At 40.7% G+C, this 17,509-nt stretch overlaps 1 protein-coding gene across 7 annotated transcripts in view; it reads right to left on the reverse strand.

Annotated features, from left to right (window-relative positions):
* ARFGEF3 (ARFGEF family member 3) overlaps window positions 1-17,509 on the reverse strand; it is a 95,288-nt gene that overhangs the window by 63,183 nt on the left and 14,596 nt on the right. For all 7 annotated transcript variants that reach the window (XM_080586236.1, XM_080586234.1, XM_080586233.1 and 4 more), the window contains 2 exons: window positions 13,815-13,896; window positions 9,692-9,823 (listed from right to left, as the gene is read on the reverse strand). In XM_080586236.1, coding sequence (XP_080442362.1) covers window positions 9,692-9,823; window positions 13,815-13,896 — 214 coding nt within the window. The remainder of the gene's footprint in view (window positions 1-9,691; window positions 9,824-13,814; window positions 13,897-17,509) is intronic.

The raw sequence follows: 17,509 nt of genomic DNA on the forward strand, positions 1-17,509 counted from the left end.
TCACAACAGCTTACAGGGACACGAGTTCCTTCTGCAGCTGCCCCCAGCACCAGGCATGCTGTGGTGGCAGCAGCCCTCATCCAGGAGCCTCTATTTCGTGGTAGGCTCATGAGCAGAGGGAGCCTGAGCTGGGTGCACGTGGTCTGTGGTGCATTTACAGTATGTGGACAACTGCAAGTCAAAGCTACAGCAAGAGACCCTTCCACGGCCCTGTTACGTGGCCAGCTTGTACTGTAACCTTCAGTAAGCAGTAAAGTCTGGCTGCGGGGCAAAGATTAAATGTCAGTATATGAAAGTTAAAGGATTTCTATATTGGGCTTTGTCATCAGACAATGCCCGTGTGGTTTACCTCCGTAACAGGTAAGTTCTTGCTATACAGACATAAACAAAGACTAAAAGTCTGTAAGAACTTGTACTTCCCCTCCACACTGGACAGGTGTTAAATGACACTTTCCAGAACTAGAGACCTGCCTATTTTCCACGTGGCACAGGAAAATCTGCAGGTATGACTCAGTGATTCATTGCTTGCATATGCTTCACTGCACGGAACAGCTCTGTGATAAAACTGCTGAAGTTCCTTTATTTCTCCTTTTTTGAGACAGTTTTTCTTCAAAATCAGCACTTTTGCAACAAAGAATGCCAGTCAGAAGCACTCCAGAATAACAAAAAAACTCATATGAACAGCAAAATCTATGCAGTATTAACTCTGCTTCTGAGCATGTATACTGTAATATAGCATTTGATCCGTGTATAACAGGATTTTTTTTAAGTTTTTTATTTTAATTTTTTTGTCCCTCACAGACCAGACATTTGTTAGGTAACTTGGGAAAAAACATATTGCTGAGCTGATCTGCAGTAAAGAACCCTTCTGTCTTACCCATGTTAGAGACTGAAGGAGGAATCACCATAGAAGGCCAAAGACAGAAATCCTGCCCTGTTACACTTTCCTTCTTTTGTACCTGTTATGGAGAAAACTCAGGTATTTAATTCAAGACTTTGGATTCTGCTATGATGACCAGGAACCTAAAAACCAGGGGAGTTCTTTATGATTTTATAGGCATATCACAATCTTAATTATAACTACAAGGCATTTACCACAGCCCTAATTAATTCAGGAAAGGACGAGCTTATCTTGAAACACACAAGGTAGGTCACTCAATCTACTGGAATTAACCTGGTTATGTAAAATTAAGCAAAAGAATAAAGTGAATTAAGAAAGGAACCAGGAAAAAAAAAAAGGCAAACCCAAGAGAGTCTGGATTTGTAACTGGTCTACATTACAATTAACACAATGAAAAGGCTGAACAGGGGAGACACTAAAAATCCTAGCTTTGCTAGTAAGGACTGATCTTAAATGAGAATCTTATTTGTGTGACATTATCCAAGTTTTTACAGACTTCCCTCTTTGACAGTGCAGATTGCTAGTATACCTCTGAATTAGGGACTGGACAAAAATCAGTTACTGCCTATTGCTCATATCAGGCAGCATTGCTACAAGAACTGATGAACACATTCAAGTGAAACTTTCATCTACAAATTTTCAGCACATTCTTTACTATTTTTTCTTATTAGTATGCATTAATAAAATGCATAAAGCCAGTTCTGCATTAAAGCATGCAAATAAAATTAAATGTTGCTTTTTCTTTTTTTTCTTTATTTGAAACAGGTCCTTCTCTGCTCATAAAGACTACAATGCAATTTTTGTTGCAAGTGATGTTGAAAAAATGTTTGCAATAATGCAGTGCATAGATACTGAGAAGAAAAAGTGATCAGTTACTACAAAATTCTATGTTAAAACATGTTGATTAACACCAAGTATAAGTAATTGGGCTGCTGATTCCTATTCAGATAATGACACTCTCCAAGCTCCTCTCTTCCACCTCCATTTAGAAGTCACAGCTTTACTGTTGCACCAGTAAATAATGGGCAGTGGAATCACACTTTTTACTCCTACATAGAACCATTATATATGCCATGTCCCAGAGAGGCAGTACAGAGAATATAGTTTATATATATATGCATTTTTAAATCCAAGTTGTTTCAGTCCAATTTCATTTTCCATTTGATTTTACAGGTCAAGCAAAACAGTTGCAAATAATATTCTATTAAGCTTATTCAAGTTGCATGTGGAAAGATATTTCATAAACATTAACCTTAAAACAATGGGAAGATGTGCATATTTGTGAAAGTTCATTATGTTGATCAGCTCATTTACCAGTATCCAAGAAAAAGGTGTAAAATATAATCAGAGAGGCTGGGATTTTACAGTTGTGTTCTTTCAACATTTCAGATCAGTTTAGACATACTTTTCAAATACATACTATAATTTGTTCTCTATCAGAGGGCCACAACAAGAAAATAAAAACAATAATCAAACAGCCCCCCCACCTTCTAGCAAACCCTCCAAGTCTCGGAAAAAAATAAAAAGAAAAAAGAAAATTGAGGCTTCTTGGTTCAACAGCAAAAAAGTTCCTGCCAACTTTTCTGAAAAAGTTAACAGTAAGTTTTGCTTGGTTGCTTCAACACAACCCAGCTTAGTCCAATATTTGCATTAGATCAGGACGGTCTCCCTGAACTTATAATGACATGGTTGTGAAGAATGTAAAACAGGTCAGCTATGATTGTTAAAAAAAAGTAAGTGCAAACAAAAATCTTCCCCAAACTTTTGGCTATTCTCAGTGTGTCTTAAATAGGGGTCTTCTTAAGTCCTAAATAATTTGACTGTAATTGCAGCCCATCCAATAAAGATAAGTTATTAGTGGATAAAAAAAAATAAAGAAAAGATGAGGAGTTAGCTCTTTTTACTTGGATAATCACCCATCATCTTTTAGAACATTATGGTAGTAATCTTGGAAAGAACAACTACAAATACTTAACCTAAAAAAAGCATTTCAGAGGCAGAGTTATTTGTTCCATTCTGCCTGTCCTTATAGAAGCTAATTTTTATCACAGAATTCTAATTTAAATTTCATTTCTGAATATAGCCAAAACCAAGAACTGAAAATCACAAAAAGAGCTGTCTAGTGTTATGACTGGAGAGTTCCCAAATGCTGTATTAATGAATCAGTGAAGAAGAAGCAAAAAGATTGCCGTAACACAGCAGATTTAGCAAGGATTATTAAACCTCATTCAAAGCTTAAAAAGAGTTTTGACTGACTGTTCACTGAAAGCCTACAAAATCAAACCAGAGAAGTTACGCTCATCAGCGTACAGTACACCTAATCCACTAACAAATGAAAGTTGGAGTCACTGGGAATAAACTAACCTTTTCTAAATGAAATTGCTGTTCACCGTAACAGGTAAATATAGGGATTAGAAGAGTCTTCTCTCAAGCCACTTTGGAAGAACAGATTTTGGTTCCAAAAATCCACAAGTCTGTTTCAAAAAACATCACAAGCACAGTAGCCAGAAATAAATTAATCTTCTCAGAATTGTAAAAGCTCAATCACGCCTTTCGTTTTTTAAAAGTGCTTGTTTGCTGTCAATGCCCACCACATTACAGTGTATCCAGCTTATCTGGAGAGCTTATTTCTGGGTGATGACTCGTCTACTAATTAGCAATTATTCATTAAATGTTTTTTCCCCTCTTTTTTTTACTTCAGAAAAAAGCTATCACAGACGGATAAATAGATAGAAGGAGGTGCTGTCTTGTTAAGAAGGTTGTCAAATTATAAATGAAAGTCACTATAACTTTAGTGAAAAGAGGAAAAAAGCCATTGTGGCTTTGGATTCTTTCCACCCTAGCCTCTTCCTTCACACTGGGTTCGCTTGCTTTGGCACCAGAGTTATGTACAAACCTGAACTCCAGTTCTTCCAGCTGAAAAATTACCAGAAGTCAAAGGGAAAATATAAAGGCTCAAGTATGCTTTCATTTCTTTTTCCACTGCTGATCTGGCCACATCTGATAGTACTTTTGTCAACACTGTATATGTTCTTGCAAATAAAGGTCTAATTACATGAAGGAGAATTACTTCAGCCATTCTAAATTCTGAAGCCAGAATTAAAAAAAAAAAAAAAAATCTAAACGAGAAAGAAATCAGGATCCACATCCCACAACCAAACCTAAACCCATGATATTTACCTTCAGTCAAGAACTTGCCCAGTACCCCTTTCTGCTGCAGACTATCTGTTTGCTTGTTTGTTTAGAGCCAAGGTCAACAAAATGTCCCTAATCCGCAACACGTAATACATCCTGGCATTTCTTGCAGTTATAATGGAGCCCCGTGTCACACAACAAAATTCTTCCTAACTCTTAATTCTTCAACTTCTCTCCTGTAACGCAGATGCAGGATCTTGACTGAGTTTGGTCAACTTTTCTGGGCCATATTGTTGGTCTAAAGTAAAACTGAGTTACTCCCCCCAGCCCTTATTTTTTTTCTATAAACCTATAAGCGTATATAAATAGAGCAGTGAGTCACTTTGGTGCATCACTGATAAAACACAGAATTTGATTAGTGATCAATATATCTCTCCCTTCCCAACTAACATGAATAATGCAATGTAAATATGCAAGTAAAAATATTCAGATTATTCCATTTTAAACTGCAATCAAGCTATTGATGGATTTCAGGAAAATCAACAACAAGGTACTGTAGGATTGTGTTATTTTCCATTCCCTTCACACAGCCAGCTGAGCATATTAGAAGCACAAACTGGCACTACGTATATGCAAAGACTTTTCAGTGCGATAGTGAAGTATCATGGCAACAGCAAGGTGAATGCTAAGGCGGCCTTGTGTCAGATCCATTGCTCCCTCTGGTCACACTTTCTGGAATCCTTGATTTCTCAGCACCCTTTTAATGTGATTTAAAGCACTTAAATAACCCCTGTTTACTTCACAGTGTGAAAATACTTATAAATCTCTGTCAAAATGTATTAGAGATACTGAGAATACACAGACAGCATAATCATTGAGATACTCTAAAGACATACTAGGCTCAGCAGTTAAATAGCAGTCAAGTCTCATACACCATAGATGGCTTTTGTTAGCATGTGGGAAATCCAATGCAGTTTGTATATCTGTGTTTGTTGTAGGTGCAAACACTCATGCCAAGGAGAAATTGTAGCCATTTCCCCTTCTTTCCATCATTTATCGGCAGTCCTGGCTATCGGGGGAGGTCCCAGTTGACTGGCGGCTAGCCAATGTGACGCCCATCTATAAGAAGGGCCGCAGGGCAGACCCGGGGAACTATAGGCCTGTCAGTTTGACCTCAGTGCCAGGAAAGCTCATGGAGCAGATTATCTTGAGGGTCATCACGCAGCACTTGCAGGGCAAGCAGGCGATCAGGCCCAGTCAGCATGGGTTTATGAAAGGCAGGTCCTGCTTGACGAACCTGATCTCCTTCTATGACCAAGTGACGCACTTGGTGGATGAGGGAAAGGCTGTGGATGTGGTCTACCTTGACTTCAGTAAGGCTTTTGACACAGTTCCCCACAACATTCTCCTCAAGAAACTGGCTGCTCGGGGCTTGGACTGGCGTACGCTTCGCTGGGTTAGAAACTGGCTGGATGGCCAGGCCCAGAGAGTTGTGGTGAATGAAGGCAAATCTGGTTGGAGGCTGGTCACTAGTGGTGTCCCCCAGGGCTCGGTACTGGGGCCGGTCCTCTTTAATATCTTTATCGATGACCTGGATGAGGGCGTCCAGTGCACCCTCAGTAAGTTTGCAGATGACACCAAGCTAAGTGCGTGTGTCGATCTGCTCGAGGGCAGGAAGGCTCTGCAGGAGGATCTGGATAGGCTGGAGCGATGGGCTGAGGTCAACTGCATGAAGTTCAACAAGGCCAAGTGCCGGGTCCTGCACCTGGGGCGCAACAACCCCAAGCAGAGATACAGGCTGGGAGATGAGTGGCTGGAAAGCTGCCTGGCAGAGAAGGACCTGGGAGTATTGGTTGATAGTCGGCTGAATATGAGCCAGCAGTGTGCCCAGGTGGCCAAGAAGGCCAACAGCATCCTGGCTTGCATAAGAAGCAGTGTGGCCAGCAGGTCTAGGGAAGTGATTGCGCCCCTGTACTCGGCTCTGGTGAGGCCGCACCTTGAGTACTGTGTTCAGTTTTGGGCCCCTCGCTACAGGAAGGACATGGAGGTGCTCGAGAGAGTCCAGAGAAGGGTGACCAAGCTGGTGAGGGGTCTGGAGAACAAGTCTTACGAGGAGCGGCTGAGGGAGCTGGGCTTGTTCAGCCTGGAGAAGAGGAGGCTCAGGGGCAACCTTATCGCTCTCTACAGTTACCTTAAAGGAGGCTGTAAAGAGGTGGGGGTTGGTCTGTTCTCCTACGTGCCTGGTGACAGGACGAGGGGGAATGGGCGAAAGTTGCGACAGGGGAGTTTTAGGTTGGATGTTAGGAAGTACTTCTTTACCGAAAGGGTTATTAAGCATTGGAACGGGCTGCCCAGGGAGGTGGTGGAGTCACCATCCCTGGAGGTCTTTAAAAGACGTTTAGATGTAGAGCTTAGCGATATGGTTTAGTGGAGTACTTAGTGTTAGGTCGGAGGTTGGACTCGATGATCTTGAGGTCTCTTCCAACCTAGAAATCTGTGATACTGTGATAAAAAAGACCACTGCCTTCTTTTGGGCACAAAACTATTGTTCATGTAAGGATTACCCAGTGCTTAGTAATATTAAGAGTGTCCTGCAGAAAAATAAGCAAGGACTTCAGAGTATCACTTCTACTCTGGAAATTTTCCCCACATAATCAGTCTGAATGAAACATGTAAGGGAAAGGTGCAGTTCACAACTGGTATTTAGAAGAATTGATGATACTGCCAACAATCTCTAACCTAGAGTTTAATTTAATATTTGCTTATTACAGTAAGTAAAATTCCACTTTTAAACACTTTATAGAAAGGATAAAGGTACATCACCTATCATAGAGAGGCATTGTAAGAGATGAAGGCTTTGAGTTTATCTTGACAGCTGCATTTGGGCAGTATAAATCTCTGGCCGTCCAGGAAGTATTCCAGCACAGTCCCCAACCCCTGCCCTCAAGCCTGAACACTGTCAGAGTGTTTTTGTGATCTGGTTTTGTGATCCTCCAGTCTGGGAAACTGTGGATCACGCTATGTCAATCACTCTTAAAAATTAGGAGGATTTGGTACCTAGCCATAAATCATTGAGTGCTGTTCCACTTTTACAACAGTGGCCCCAACTGCTCGGTTTCCTCAGTGCCAGGAGATGTCCAGCTAGCACTCCTTTCCATTCATTTACAGCAACTGTTACAGTTGTTCTATTGCATGTGTGTCTAATGCTGCCCCTTTGCAACTTTTGCCAGTTTCCAAAAGCATATCTATCAAGGCAGCTAACTGCACTTGTGCCTCTCTCTTGTGTTCCTCCTTTTACTACCAATCCAAATATGCAGTCACCTGAATGTGAAAAGCTTTACAGAATGCTTCCTGAGCTAATCAAATCCCTTCACGTGCACATCTGCAAAGCAGATGGATTTCAAAGAAACATTAAAATAAATATTCAAAGCATTTGCTTTAGATAATCTGTGAAGCACAAATTTTTAGTGGATACTTGCTGGGATCAACAGGAATTTTTTGGATAGGATTTTCAAAAAAAGCATTTAAGTGATTTAGGAGCTTAAGTGCCAGCAACTTACAGTGCTGCACTCTTGCACCTCCATTTTTGCATCTGTTTTGTGTAACCAAATGTTTTTATGAAATCCTTGATGTTTACATTCTCAATACCTGTGCAACTGTGCAGCAAGCCACAAAGAACCAGGCCAGTATCACTGCTGACCCACTTTCACACACACCTCACATTCAGGAGTGTCTAATATCTGCAATGCATAAAAATGTATTTAAAGCTCCTCTGGATGGAATAACCCAGTCTAATGTGCAATCATATGCTGCCTTCAGGACACAATTTAGCACAGATTTAGGGATAAAAATGCATTGCTGAGACCAGCTGCTTGAAGCCCCCTGAAGGCTTTACCACCACTCAGCCAGACCTACGTTATCTACAACATTTTCAAGTGTTGCAACTGCATCTGTAACCTTCGGGTTACAATGTAAAAAGATCTCTGGCTTAATTTGGCTTTTAGGCAAGTCTCAGATGCAATGCCTCTAGAATTTTAACTGCCCTGCTTACAGGTTTTGTCCCTCTGGTACTCTTTAAGTAACTAAATCAAAATACAAGTCTTACGCTGTTCTCAGGCTGTAAAGATGTGGCCTGATTTTTACCATACACCTATTTTTGCCATTCTTTTAGACAGGACTTTAGGAAAGGATTTATACATCAATATTTCCACTCAGCGGAATGAAGACCACGTCCCCCTTTCTCTTCTGCAGTAAACCTGAACTAACCATGTTGATTTTTGTTGTTATTTTTAAATGCACTTTTTTTTTTTTATTATGTATTAAGACAACTTTACAAGATATTCACTGGTAACTGTGGAAAAACATAGCATTCATATTGTTCTCAGTGTGGGGTCAAGGCATCACAAATACGTATCAGTTTTCAAAAAAACAGTGTACCTGAAGATTCTGAATCTGCAATGCTTAAAGCTTAAAAAAAATTGACTTGCAAAAAATACTCTGTACCAAGAGAGCCTGGCAGTTCACAAGTGCTACTTCTTAACCCTTCACCTTTCCCACTGCAAAGACGAGGCAGAAAAAGGCATGCTGGATCAGGGCTGCAGACGTGAATGCCTCAAGTTAAGCCTGTATATGGGCAAAATCCAGCTTCGATAGAACAGGGAACAGTTCAGAAAAATGCTCATCCCTTTTCTCTATTGCTAGGCTCAACCTTCGGCATGTTCTGGCACAATGCACATGCAGAAATCAGGCAGTTGGCCTCATTGGCAGCATACAGCTAGTACAGAGCCATTCAACAGTGAATAACATGAATTCATTAGGACAAGGATGACATATGTAGAAAAGAAATAAGACACCTAATCTACGCACTCAGAAGTAAAGGACGGACAAATAAGTAGGCCCAAGCATATCAATCAATAGCAGGTATAGCAAACATCCAAAAAAAGACCATTAGGTTTGCTCTGGAGGGGTTTCCACCAGTGATCAGCTACAGCACAACAAACCCTGCAGTACAAATTTTTGTGGCAATATTATCAAGTCATATCCCAACCCAATGACATGGCAAGGAAAATTCACAGCATCGCCTTTCCAAAAGAATACCTCCTGGCACGTGGGCTTCCTAACACGAGCCAGGAGAATGCTAAAGCATTTCTAGAAATGAAAGTTTTCACTGAGCATTCAAAACAATAAGCTGTCTTATGCATTAGTCCAGGAACATTTTGGTGCCTAGCCAAATCATGCACCCTCCTTAGCATCTTACAAAGGGAACACATAGCTCACAAGCTAGGAAGCACCTATCCACATGATCCAAAATTACAAGGCTGTACAGCCCAACTCATGAGCACCAATGCCAAACACCAACTTCCATATCTGCAAGTCATCTACATGTGAAATACCATAGTGTGAATTGCTTGTCCTGTTTCAGTTTGCTAAAACTGGGACCGCTACTGACTCTTAACACAATCTATCTCCTGTTTTACACAGGGAATCATAAACCAAGTAGAAATGAAAACAACTGACATCTGCCAACAGGAAGAAAGGAATCAAATACTGTCCTAAGGTGAAGATTTCCAAGGCAACAGCTAATTTGTTTGCTAAGCCCAGCATTCAGTCATACAGCTTATCTGCTGCAAGCACTGACGTGTGTGAAACACTAACCTTCATCACTTCAACCTGTAGGTCTTCGTTGAGTGAAGGAGTCACTTTGACGGCATTCAGCATCTGATTAAGCAACTGTTTCTCATCTGAGTCCGTTTCCACAGATACAAACCTCTCATCAGACAGCAGCTTCTGCAGAGAGAAAATGGCAATGCAGAGGTTGAAGACAGAATGCCTTTAATTCTGCTGCAAACCACTACACCTAAAACTATTAACGTTTGGTACTACAGTGCCTAGGTTTTATGTACAAATTTAACAGTTATCCAGTATCATCAAATAAGAAAGCACAGCAAAACCTGAGAAATCCATGCCCTGAGTAAACATCTTTCGAATCAGCTGCCATTCCAGCATTTCCTTTCCCCACTCCACCTCTTGTGTATCCAGAAGAAAAATGGTATCAGTAACTGATGCAAGAGATCACAAACCTCTCCAAGTAATGCCTCCCATCCCCTCTAAACTAATTTAAGAAAAACAAAACAAAACACTCAGGCTCGTCTCCTGGCCTCAAACTAGCACTAGCAGATACCCTGCCTGGCAGGAGACAAAGATTCAGGTGCCTAAAATCCTGCTAGGCACAGAACAAAAGCATGGTGGAGGTGGCGTTTCTGATCACTGAAAAGATGTGTTTTGTGTTACTCAAAAGCTGACTAACCGTGGATGCCATCAAGTCCTCAAAAGGAAGAACACTGCTAGCAAGTAAACAGCACAAGGGCCACGAATATGTGGGAGGGTACCCAGGAGTGGATTCAATACAGATTGAGTGAACTTCAGACCGATCAGATAGCCTTTGCCTCAAAAAGGCCAGTACCAGAGCCAGTGTCTCCCAGCACCTGGGTATATGTGAGGCTGAGGGTTAACAAGAGGAATCAGCGTGAAAATATTTGTGCAATCTAAGAGACTGTCACTAGGTTCCTGTGGAAGCCTATTTTCATGCTTGAAAGCAGGACTCAGAGCTTAACAGCTCTTCGTGTTCTGGTCTCACATCCCGGAGCTAACCACATCCAATTTCAAGAAGATTTCAGTTATTTCACACTTCTCTCATAAGGACCAACACGTTTCTAAAAAAACACCAAACGACTTCCTCTAATATTGCAGCCTCAATTTATTCACAGCCAGTTCATGACCATAAGCTTTCCCCAGTTATCAGCTGCCAAAATGGAACACTATTTTCTCTTGATGCTTTCCCTAAAGTTCATTTTTTGTTTTACTTTTTGTTTTTTCTTTTGTGCTTGGTTTGTTTTTTTTTCAAGTATTTTTGATATTGTTCTTGTTTGTTTTTTCTTTGTGTTTTTATTGTGTTTTTTTTTTGTTTTTGTATACTTTTTATTTTTTTCCTACTTTAATTTTTGTTTCTTTTTTGTTTTTACTGGATGTTGTTTTTTGTTTTGCTTTTTGTGTTTTTGTTTTTACTGTTTTTTCTTTTTTGTGTTTTTGTTTCTTTTTATTGTTTGTTTTGTGTTTTTTTTCCTTTGTTGTTTTTGTTTGTTCTTGTTTTTTGTTTGTTGTGCTTTGCTTTTTGTTTTAAAACCTCTGCTTTTGTTCACTGAACCTGGACAAACCAGGCTCTGTTAGAATTCTCAAGCAACACTGGCGCTCTCTCAAATATTTTAACAGTTTGTCTACAAACTATTTTCAGTGCAACCTTCATAAGAAGGGAGAATTAAATCAGAACCATGTAACTGAAGCACAGGGGGTTCTGACTCAAGACAAGGGGGCAAATTCTTTACTGTGAGGGTGACAGAGCACTGGGACAGGTTGCCCAGAGAGGATGTGGAGTCTTCTTCTCTGGAGATATTCAAAACCAGCCCGCATGCCATCCTGCACAATGTGCTCTAGGTGAGCCTGCTCAGCAGGGGGTTGGACTAGGTGATCTTCAGAGGTCCCTTCCTACCTCAGCCATTGTGTGATTCGGTAAAACATCATGAGGACATGGCCAGTGGCACTATTTCCTCAGAGTTCTACTGGAAACACATCTTCCATATGAACCACAGAACCACCCTCACAGGTACCTCCCATTGGTGGCAGGCATCCTGCAATAGATGCACCCACTCAAGTCTTTTTCCAGAACCAGCCTTCTTAGAAGCTTCTATTGCAGCACAAAACTACCTCGACTTAGTTCCCAGGAACAAAACCTTGCCCTGTCCCAGACCAGACATAGAGCAGTCCACTTTACCCTGTACGTTTTGCACCACTTTTGTCCTGAGGCTCCTTCCCAGCTTCAAGGCTGTAGCACATTTCACTGGTTCATTCCTACTTTGTATTTTCTGCACTTATACTGGTTGTGGCTGTGATAAAGTTAATTTTATTCACTGTAGCCCACATGGTGCTGTGTTTTGGATTTGTGACCAAAACAGTACTGATAACACACTGACGTTTTAGCTGTTGCTGAACACAGCCTGCACAGCATCAAGGTCTTTTCTGTTTCTCATGCTGCCTTGCCAGTGAATAGGCTGGGGATGCACAAGAAGCTGGGAGGGGACACAGCCAGGACAGCTGGCCCCAGCTGAAGAAAGGAATATTCCCTACCATTATGGCACTGTGCTCAGCAATAAAAGCTGGAAGGAAAAAATAGGAGTAATGGGACGGGGGGGAGAGATGGTGTTTATCTTCCTAAGTAACGTTTAGATGTGATGGAGCCCTGCTTTACTAAAAAATGGCTGAACATCTGCCTGCTAATGACAAGTAGTAAATGAATTATTTTGCTTTGCTCGTGTGTGCAGCTTTGCTTTACCTATTAAACTGTCTCTATCTCAACCACAGATTTTCTTACTTTTGCTCTTTCAGTGCTCTATCCCATCCTGCTGTGGGGCAGCAAGTGAGCAGCTGTGAGGGGCTTAGCTGCTTACTGGGGTTAACCCACAACACTTTAAAAGAGTTTCCACACAGTAGTATATGAACTGTTTTATCAGCATCCAGCCTAACAAGATATAAGTCAGTGTACAAGGAAAATATTATGTTTTTCTATACAAAGGAGAAGACATTTAATTTGGTATGAGAAATATGGAGCTACTGGAGAGAAAACAGTGAAGGGCCACAAAGATGATTAAGGGACAGAAGCATCTTTCCTACAAGGAAAGGCTGAGAAAGCAGGGCCTCTTCAGCCTAGAGAAGGCTCAGAGGGATCTTATCAGAGTATACAAATACCTGAATAAAAAGAAAAAAAGGTGCAAAAAGAACAGAGATGGGCTCTTTTCAGTGGTGCTCAGTGGCAGGACAAGAGGCAGTGGGCACCAACAGAAGTTTCCATCTAAACATCATGAAACACTTTCTCGCTGCGTGGGTCATGGAGTACTGGCACAAGTTGCCCAGAGAGGTTCTGGAGCCTCTCTCCTTGGAGATCTTCAAAAGTCACCTGGACATGGTGCCAGGCATCTGTCTCCAGGTGGTCTTGCATGAACAGCAGGATAGGACCAAGTGACCTCCAGAAGTCCCTTGCAACTTCAACTGTTCTGTGATCCCGTGACCTACTTTTGCTGAATGCAAGTTGTACTTCATCTCATTTGTCTTTTATCCTACTTTTAATAACCCCACAGCATCAAGTTTATCTTTGTTGTTGTTTTTCAACTCTTCATAAGTCTTCACATATCATAATGCAGATGAAGAACTGTCTTGTTGTCTGGATTACTCTTACACTTCTAGATAGGCATTAACACATACTTAAGACAACATGCTGTAAATCCAAAACCTTGCAATTCTAGTTCAAAACCCAAGCATACGTGCAGCAAGACAGAGTAAAAGTATAATAAATTTTATCTTGACTGAACATTCCAAAGAAATGCAGCACCTGGACCTCTTCATCACTTGACTCAGTTTAGTTTTTAAGAAATTAAGCAGTGGTAAGGCTTACTGAGAGTAGCACAGGGCCACACAAGGAAGACTACACCTCTAGCTCAATGTTGAAAGCCAGGAACTCCCACTTATCTCCAGAACATTTTAACTTCCACATAATCTACAGCCTTTACTTGCACCCTAAACTCTGAACTCCGTTACAGAAACATGAACATCATTGTTACTTCCACCAGGAGACAGACATATTTTCAGTAGTATTTTTCAAAAGAAAAGCCTAGATTTCCTTGGCACCTGCTACCTTTCCTACTATCCCCTTCTCCCCCCAAATCCGTACCTGCATCCCTGCTAGAGCCTGCTGGGCCAGCTTCACACTCTTCGATTCCAGAGCCAGTTGGAGAGGAAGGAGACACTTCTCCCTGAAGTAAAATAAATAAATAGATGTGAGAGGTAACAATGGAACTAAAAATTGGTATTCAAAAGAACTATGGTTCCAGAAAGGCTGTATCATTTTCAATAAGATAACACTTGGATGCAGTAAACAAGGACAGTTTCACAACAACTCTATGAGGCACTTTTCCCCTCTCAAGAAAGCTGACATATGTCTTCACGTTCTGTTAAAAATGGCCTTTTAAACTGAAATTTCACAAAATGCTTCCCAACTGTTAGCCCTCTGTGTGCATACACAAATGTGTAGAGCGTAAAGAGGAAATTCACAGATCACTGGTGGTTCTTCAGCTCAGAGTTGTAAGCATTATGCTTCAGTCCCTTGACTTCTGTTTAATATTCAGACTGACAGAAAAATAGTTTTATATTCCACTTTCTGCTTTTGGCCCAGTGCTCACACACACAACTTTTTTTATTTGGTGACCAAACCAACAGTGCCTGGGACTGTGACTTCTCTCTTTACTCCTTGTTATGAATCAGAAAGGGTCTGCAGCACCTGGAGAACCCTTAGCAGCCACAAGCATTTTTAAGAAAATCTTGCTAGTTGGCAGGAAATTCATTCCTAATCAGAGATGCTTAGCCCATGTCTGACCAGTCTCCCTGAAGGTTTGCAACACTTTATTAGGTCACGTATCATAAGAGGCACTTATCTGTACCTAGAGTCCAGTTTTGCATTTGTATAGACATGCCTGCTTATGGCAAAGCATTCTGTGTCAGCCCTTGAGAGCCTCAGCTCTCCAACCTTCTTTGGGATCACCTGCATGAATGTCCCACCCATGGAGACAAGTGGGTGGAAGGCAAGAAGGAAAAGACAACAAATAGTTACTTTTTTTATTTAACTGGAAACTAAAAAGCTCCGATTTGTTCCATTTGGAGCATTCTCTCGTGTTAAAGTCTCACTGCATTCAAACCTAAAGCCATTGGTCTTCTCAAAGCAGAGTCAAAGATGTTTAATCTCTAAAATACCAAACTGAAGAGTTTTCCCTCTTTTTCTATTATTTACTGTGAGCCACCTTGGACCTGATTTCACTTAGTTTCAGTTGACCGAATGATGATTATTTGCCAAAAAGTATATAACAATAAAATTCTCTTGGTATTCTTACGGATCAGGTTCTGATACAAATGAAAACACATTCATTACACCAGGGTGCATAATTTTTTGTTCCTTTTGCAAATCCTCCCTTCATAACTAGCTAAGGAGAAGCCCTAGGTTAGAGCAGTAGTAATTGCTGCAGTTTCAGGCAATTGTCAAAACTGCCTAGAATCACGCTTTGCAACAATCTGTCCATAACCTACCAGCCTCCCTCCAAAACTGAAGGTCTACAACATGAATTTGCCTTTTTTTAAAAATTAAAGCTGGGACTACCAAACACTGGCCCTTTCGGCTTCAGGGAACCTACCCTGCAACTCATTCATTAGATACCTTTTGCAGCAGGGACTTAATGTCCACTACGAAAATCAACTCTTTTTTTCTATGGGTTCAGTTGATGTTCCTTTCTCTCCCTCCATCTGTCCCAAAAAGGCACTCAAATCACAAGCTCTCATTAAGGGGCACAAAACTGCTGATTATTCTTTGAAATGCAGCTCCTCTTCGTTAATGATAAATTAAAGACTAGTGTCACAGGTCTTAATGATAAATTAAGGACTACTGTCACAGGCATGGCTCAGTTAAGCAATCTAGTAAGGTTCTGTATTTGATCTCTGGATCAAAAGATCTCTGGAGAATCTGAAGGTCTTTTGCGTTTGTACCTTCTTCACAGGTTACAGGAATTTGTAAAAGGTCATTTGGCTTAACACCAAAAGCAGCTTTTTAAATAACTTTAAATTAACACAGATTTCTAAAGACCTTCCAGTAGACCACATGTATATCTCAAAATAGGCTTCCCACAAAAAACTCGTAATTTGCTTCACTCAGGATATTCTGAGAAATAGGCAGGCACAAAGCCCAATTTTCTCAGAAGATCCTTTCCTGAATGCTTCTGGAATCGATTTAGCTAGAAGGACTCTTAAAACCTGCGAGTTTCACATCCAAAACACCTAAAATTATTCAATATCTGGGATATACGTCCTCAGAGTGTTCAAACATCTAGATCTACAGAAACTGCCAAAACATCTACTCCATGGTTCAGACAGCAATTCTTTAGCCAGGACAGAATTGAGCACAGCTACAACTACTCCCAGCTTTGCCAAAACCTGGGAACACATGTAATGTGCAGGTAAACTCTGAGAAGACTTACTCGTTTAGAGAGGTGCCACAGCAGTACATCTCTAACACACAAAACACATTTAAGTGCTTATCTTTACATTGTCACTTTGACTTATGATCTCTTTTAAAACCTGTTGTCAATATCATTCTGTGTGGGTGAACTCATATTTGAAATTAGTAGATCAACAGGTGCCAAAACAATGTCCCTGTGCATTAACTGGCATTCAGACAGCCAGAAACACATGGAAAAAAAAAGAAAATTAAGAAAAAAAAGTCACAATAATGTATAGAACTAACTGTAGGGATGCTAAAAACTGATAGTTATTTAGACCTGCACCTCTTGAGGGAAGAACACGGTTCTTTTAGACTTTCTACAGTTCATTGCAGCAACATATAAAGATTTGAGGCATTACTAATAAACAACATTCTCATATTAAAGCGGACAGAGTAGAGGAGAAAGGGAAGGTAGTCGTAAATCACTGGACTGGATCTAGTTTAGTTTCATTATAATGAAGACAGGTGGGAGCTCCTATGGCTTATGTGTAGCTACCCTGCACATCAGCGTGGTGCCTGCCATCTGTCGTCACATACTGTAATCAGCAGAGAACAATGAGAGCTGTTTCTTGAGATACCTCCCAAAATGAAGAGCAAAAAATGACAAACAGGAGGATGGAAATTAGAACAGATTCAATTAGCTGAACTTCTCATCCTTGCTAAAAATGTTTTAACTGAAAATCTAATTAAGGTTGCTGCAGCCTTTGTTCACATTGTATTTTCAGAGAAAATGAATTGCCATTGTGTCACTTCCTGTTCTTGTTATACATTCAGCCTATTAAATCTTTAGCATTTCCATGCTACAGCTATAAAACACCTGCAGAGATACCTCACAACCTTTGATTAGCTTGAGCATCTTCCACACTTTGGTTTGACCTGCCATTTAAACTCATCATCTGCTGGTATGAGAACACAGAGGGTCAAGGCAGACAATCCTCAGTTAGAACAGTAGATGATGTAAACTAACATAGATGGTCCTTATTACGGTCTACCATTAAATACTGGGTTCAATAAAGTTGCACAAGTGACAACGTCAACCATAATTTGGTCTCAAAATGCAATTAAGAAAGGGACTGAGGTTTCCCTTATGTCTTGCAGCCATTTTATGACTGCAGCCAGTTCTGAGTGGTCCCATGGTCCCCTACCATGGGATCACATTGCTTACTCCCACATATGCAGTTCTATACTATCAAGTGACAACTCATTGAGCTTGCATGGTGCTACACATATACGACATTTTATGTGAAGTTCTCAGAATAAGCTAGTGCACACTGACATACTTTAAAACACGTATGTTTTCTGTTTAAGTTACTGTAGAGAAACCA

The sequence above is a fragment of the Anser brachyrhynchus genome, assembly GCF_964034855.1.
Source record: "Anser brachyrhynchus genome assembly, chromosome: 3".
Taxonomy (NCBI): Eukaryota; Metazoa; Chordata; class Aves; order Anseriformes; family Anatidae; genus Anser; species Anser brachyrhynchus.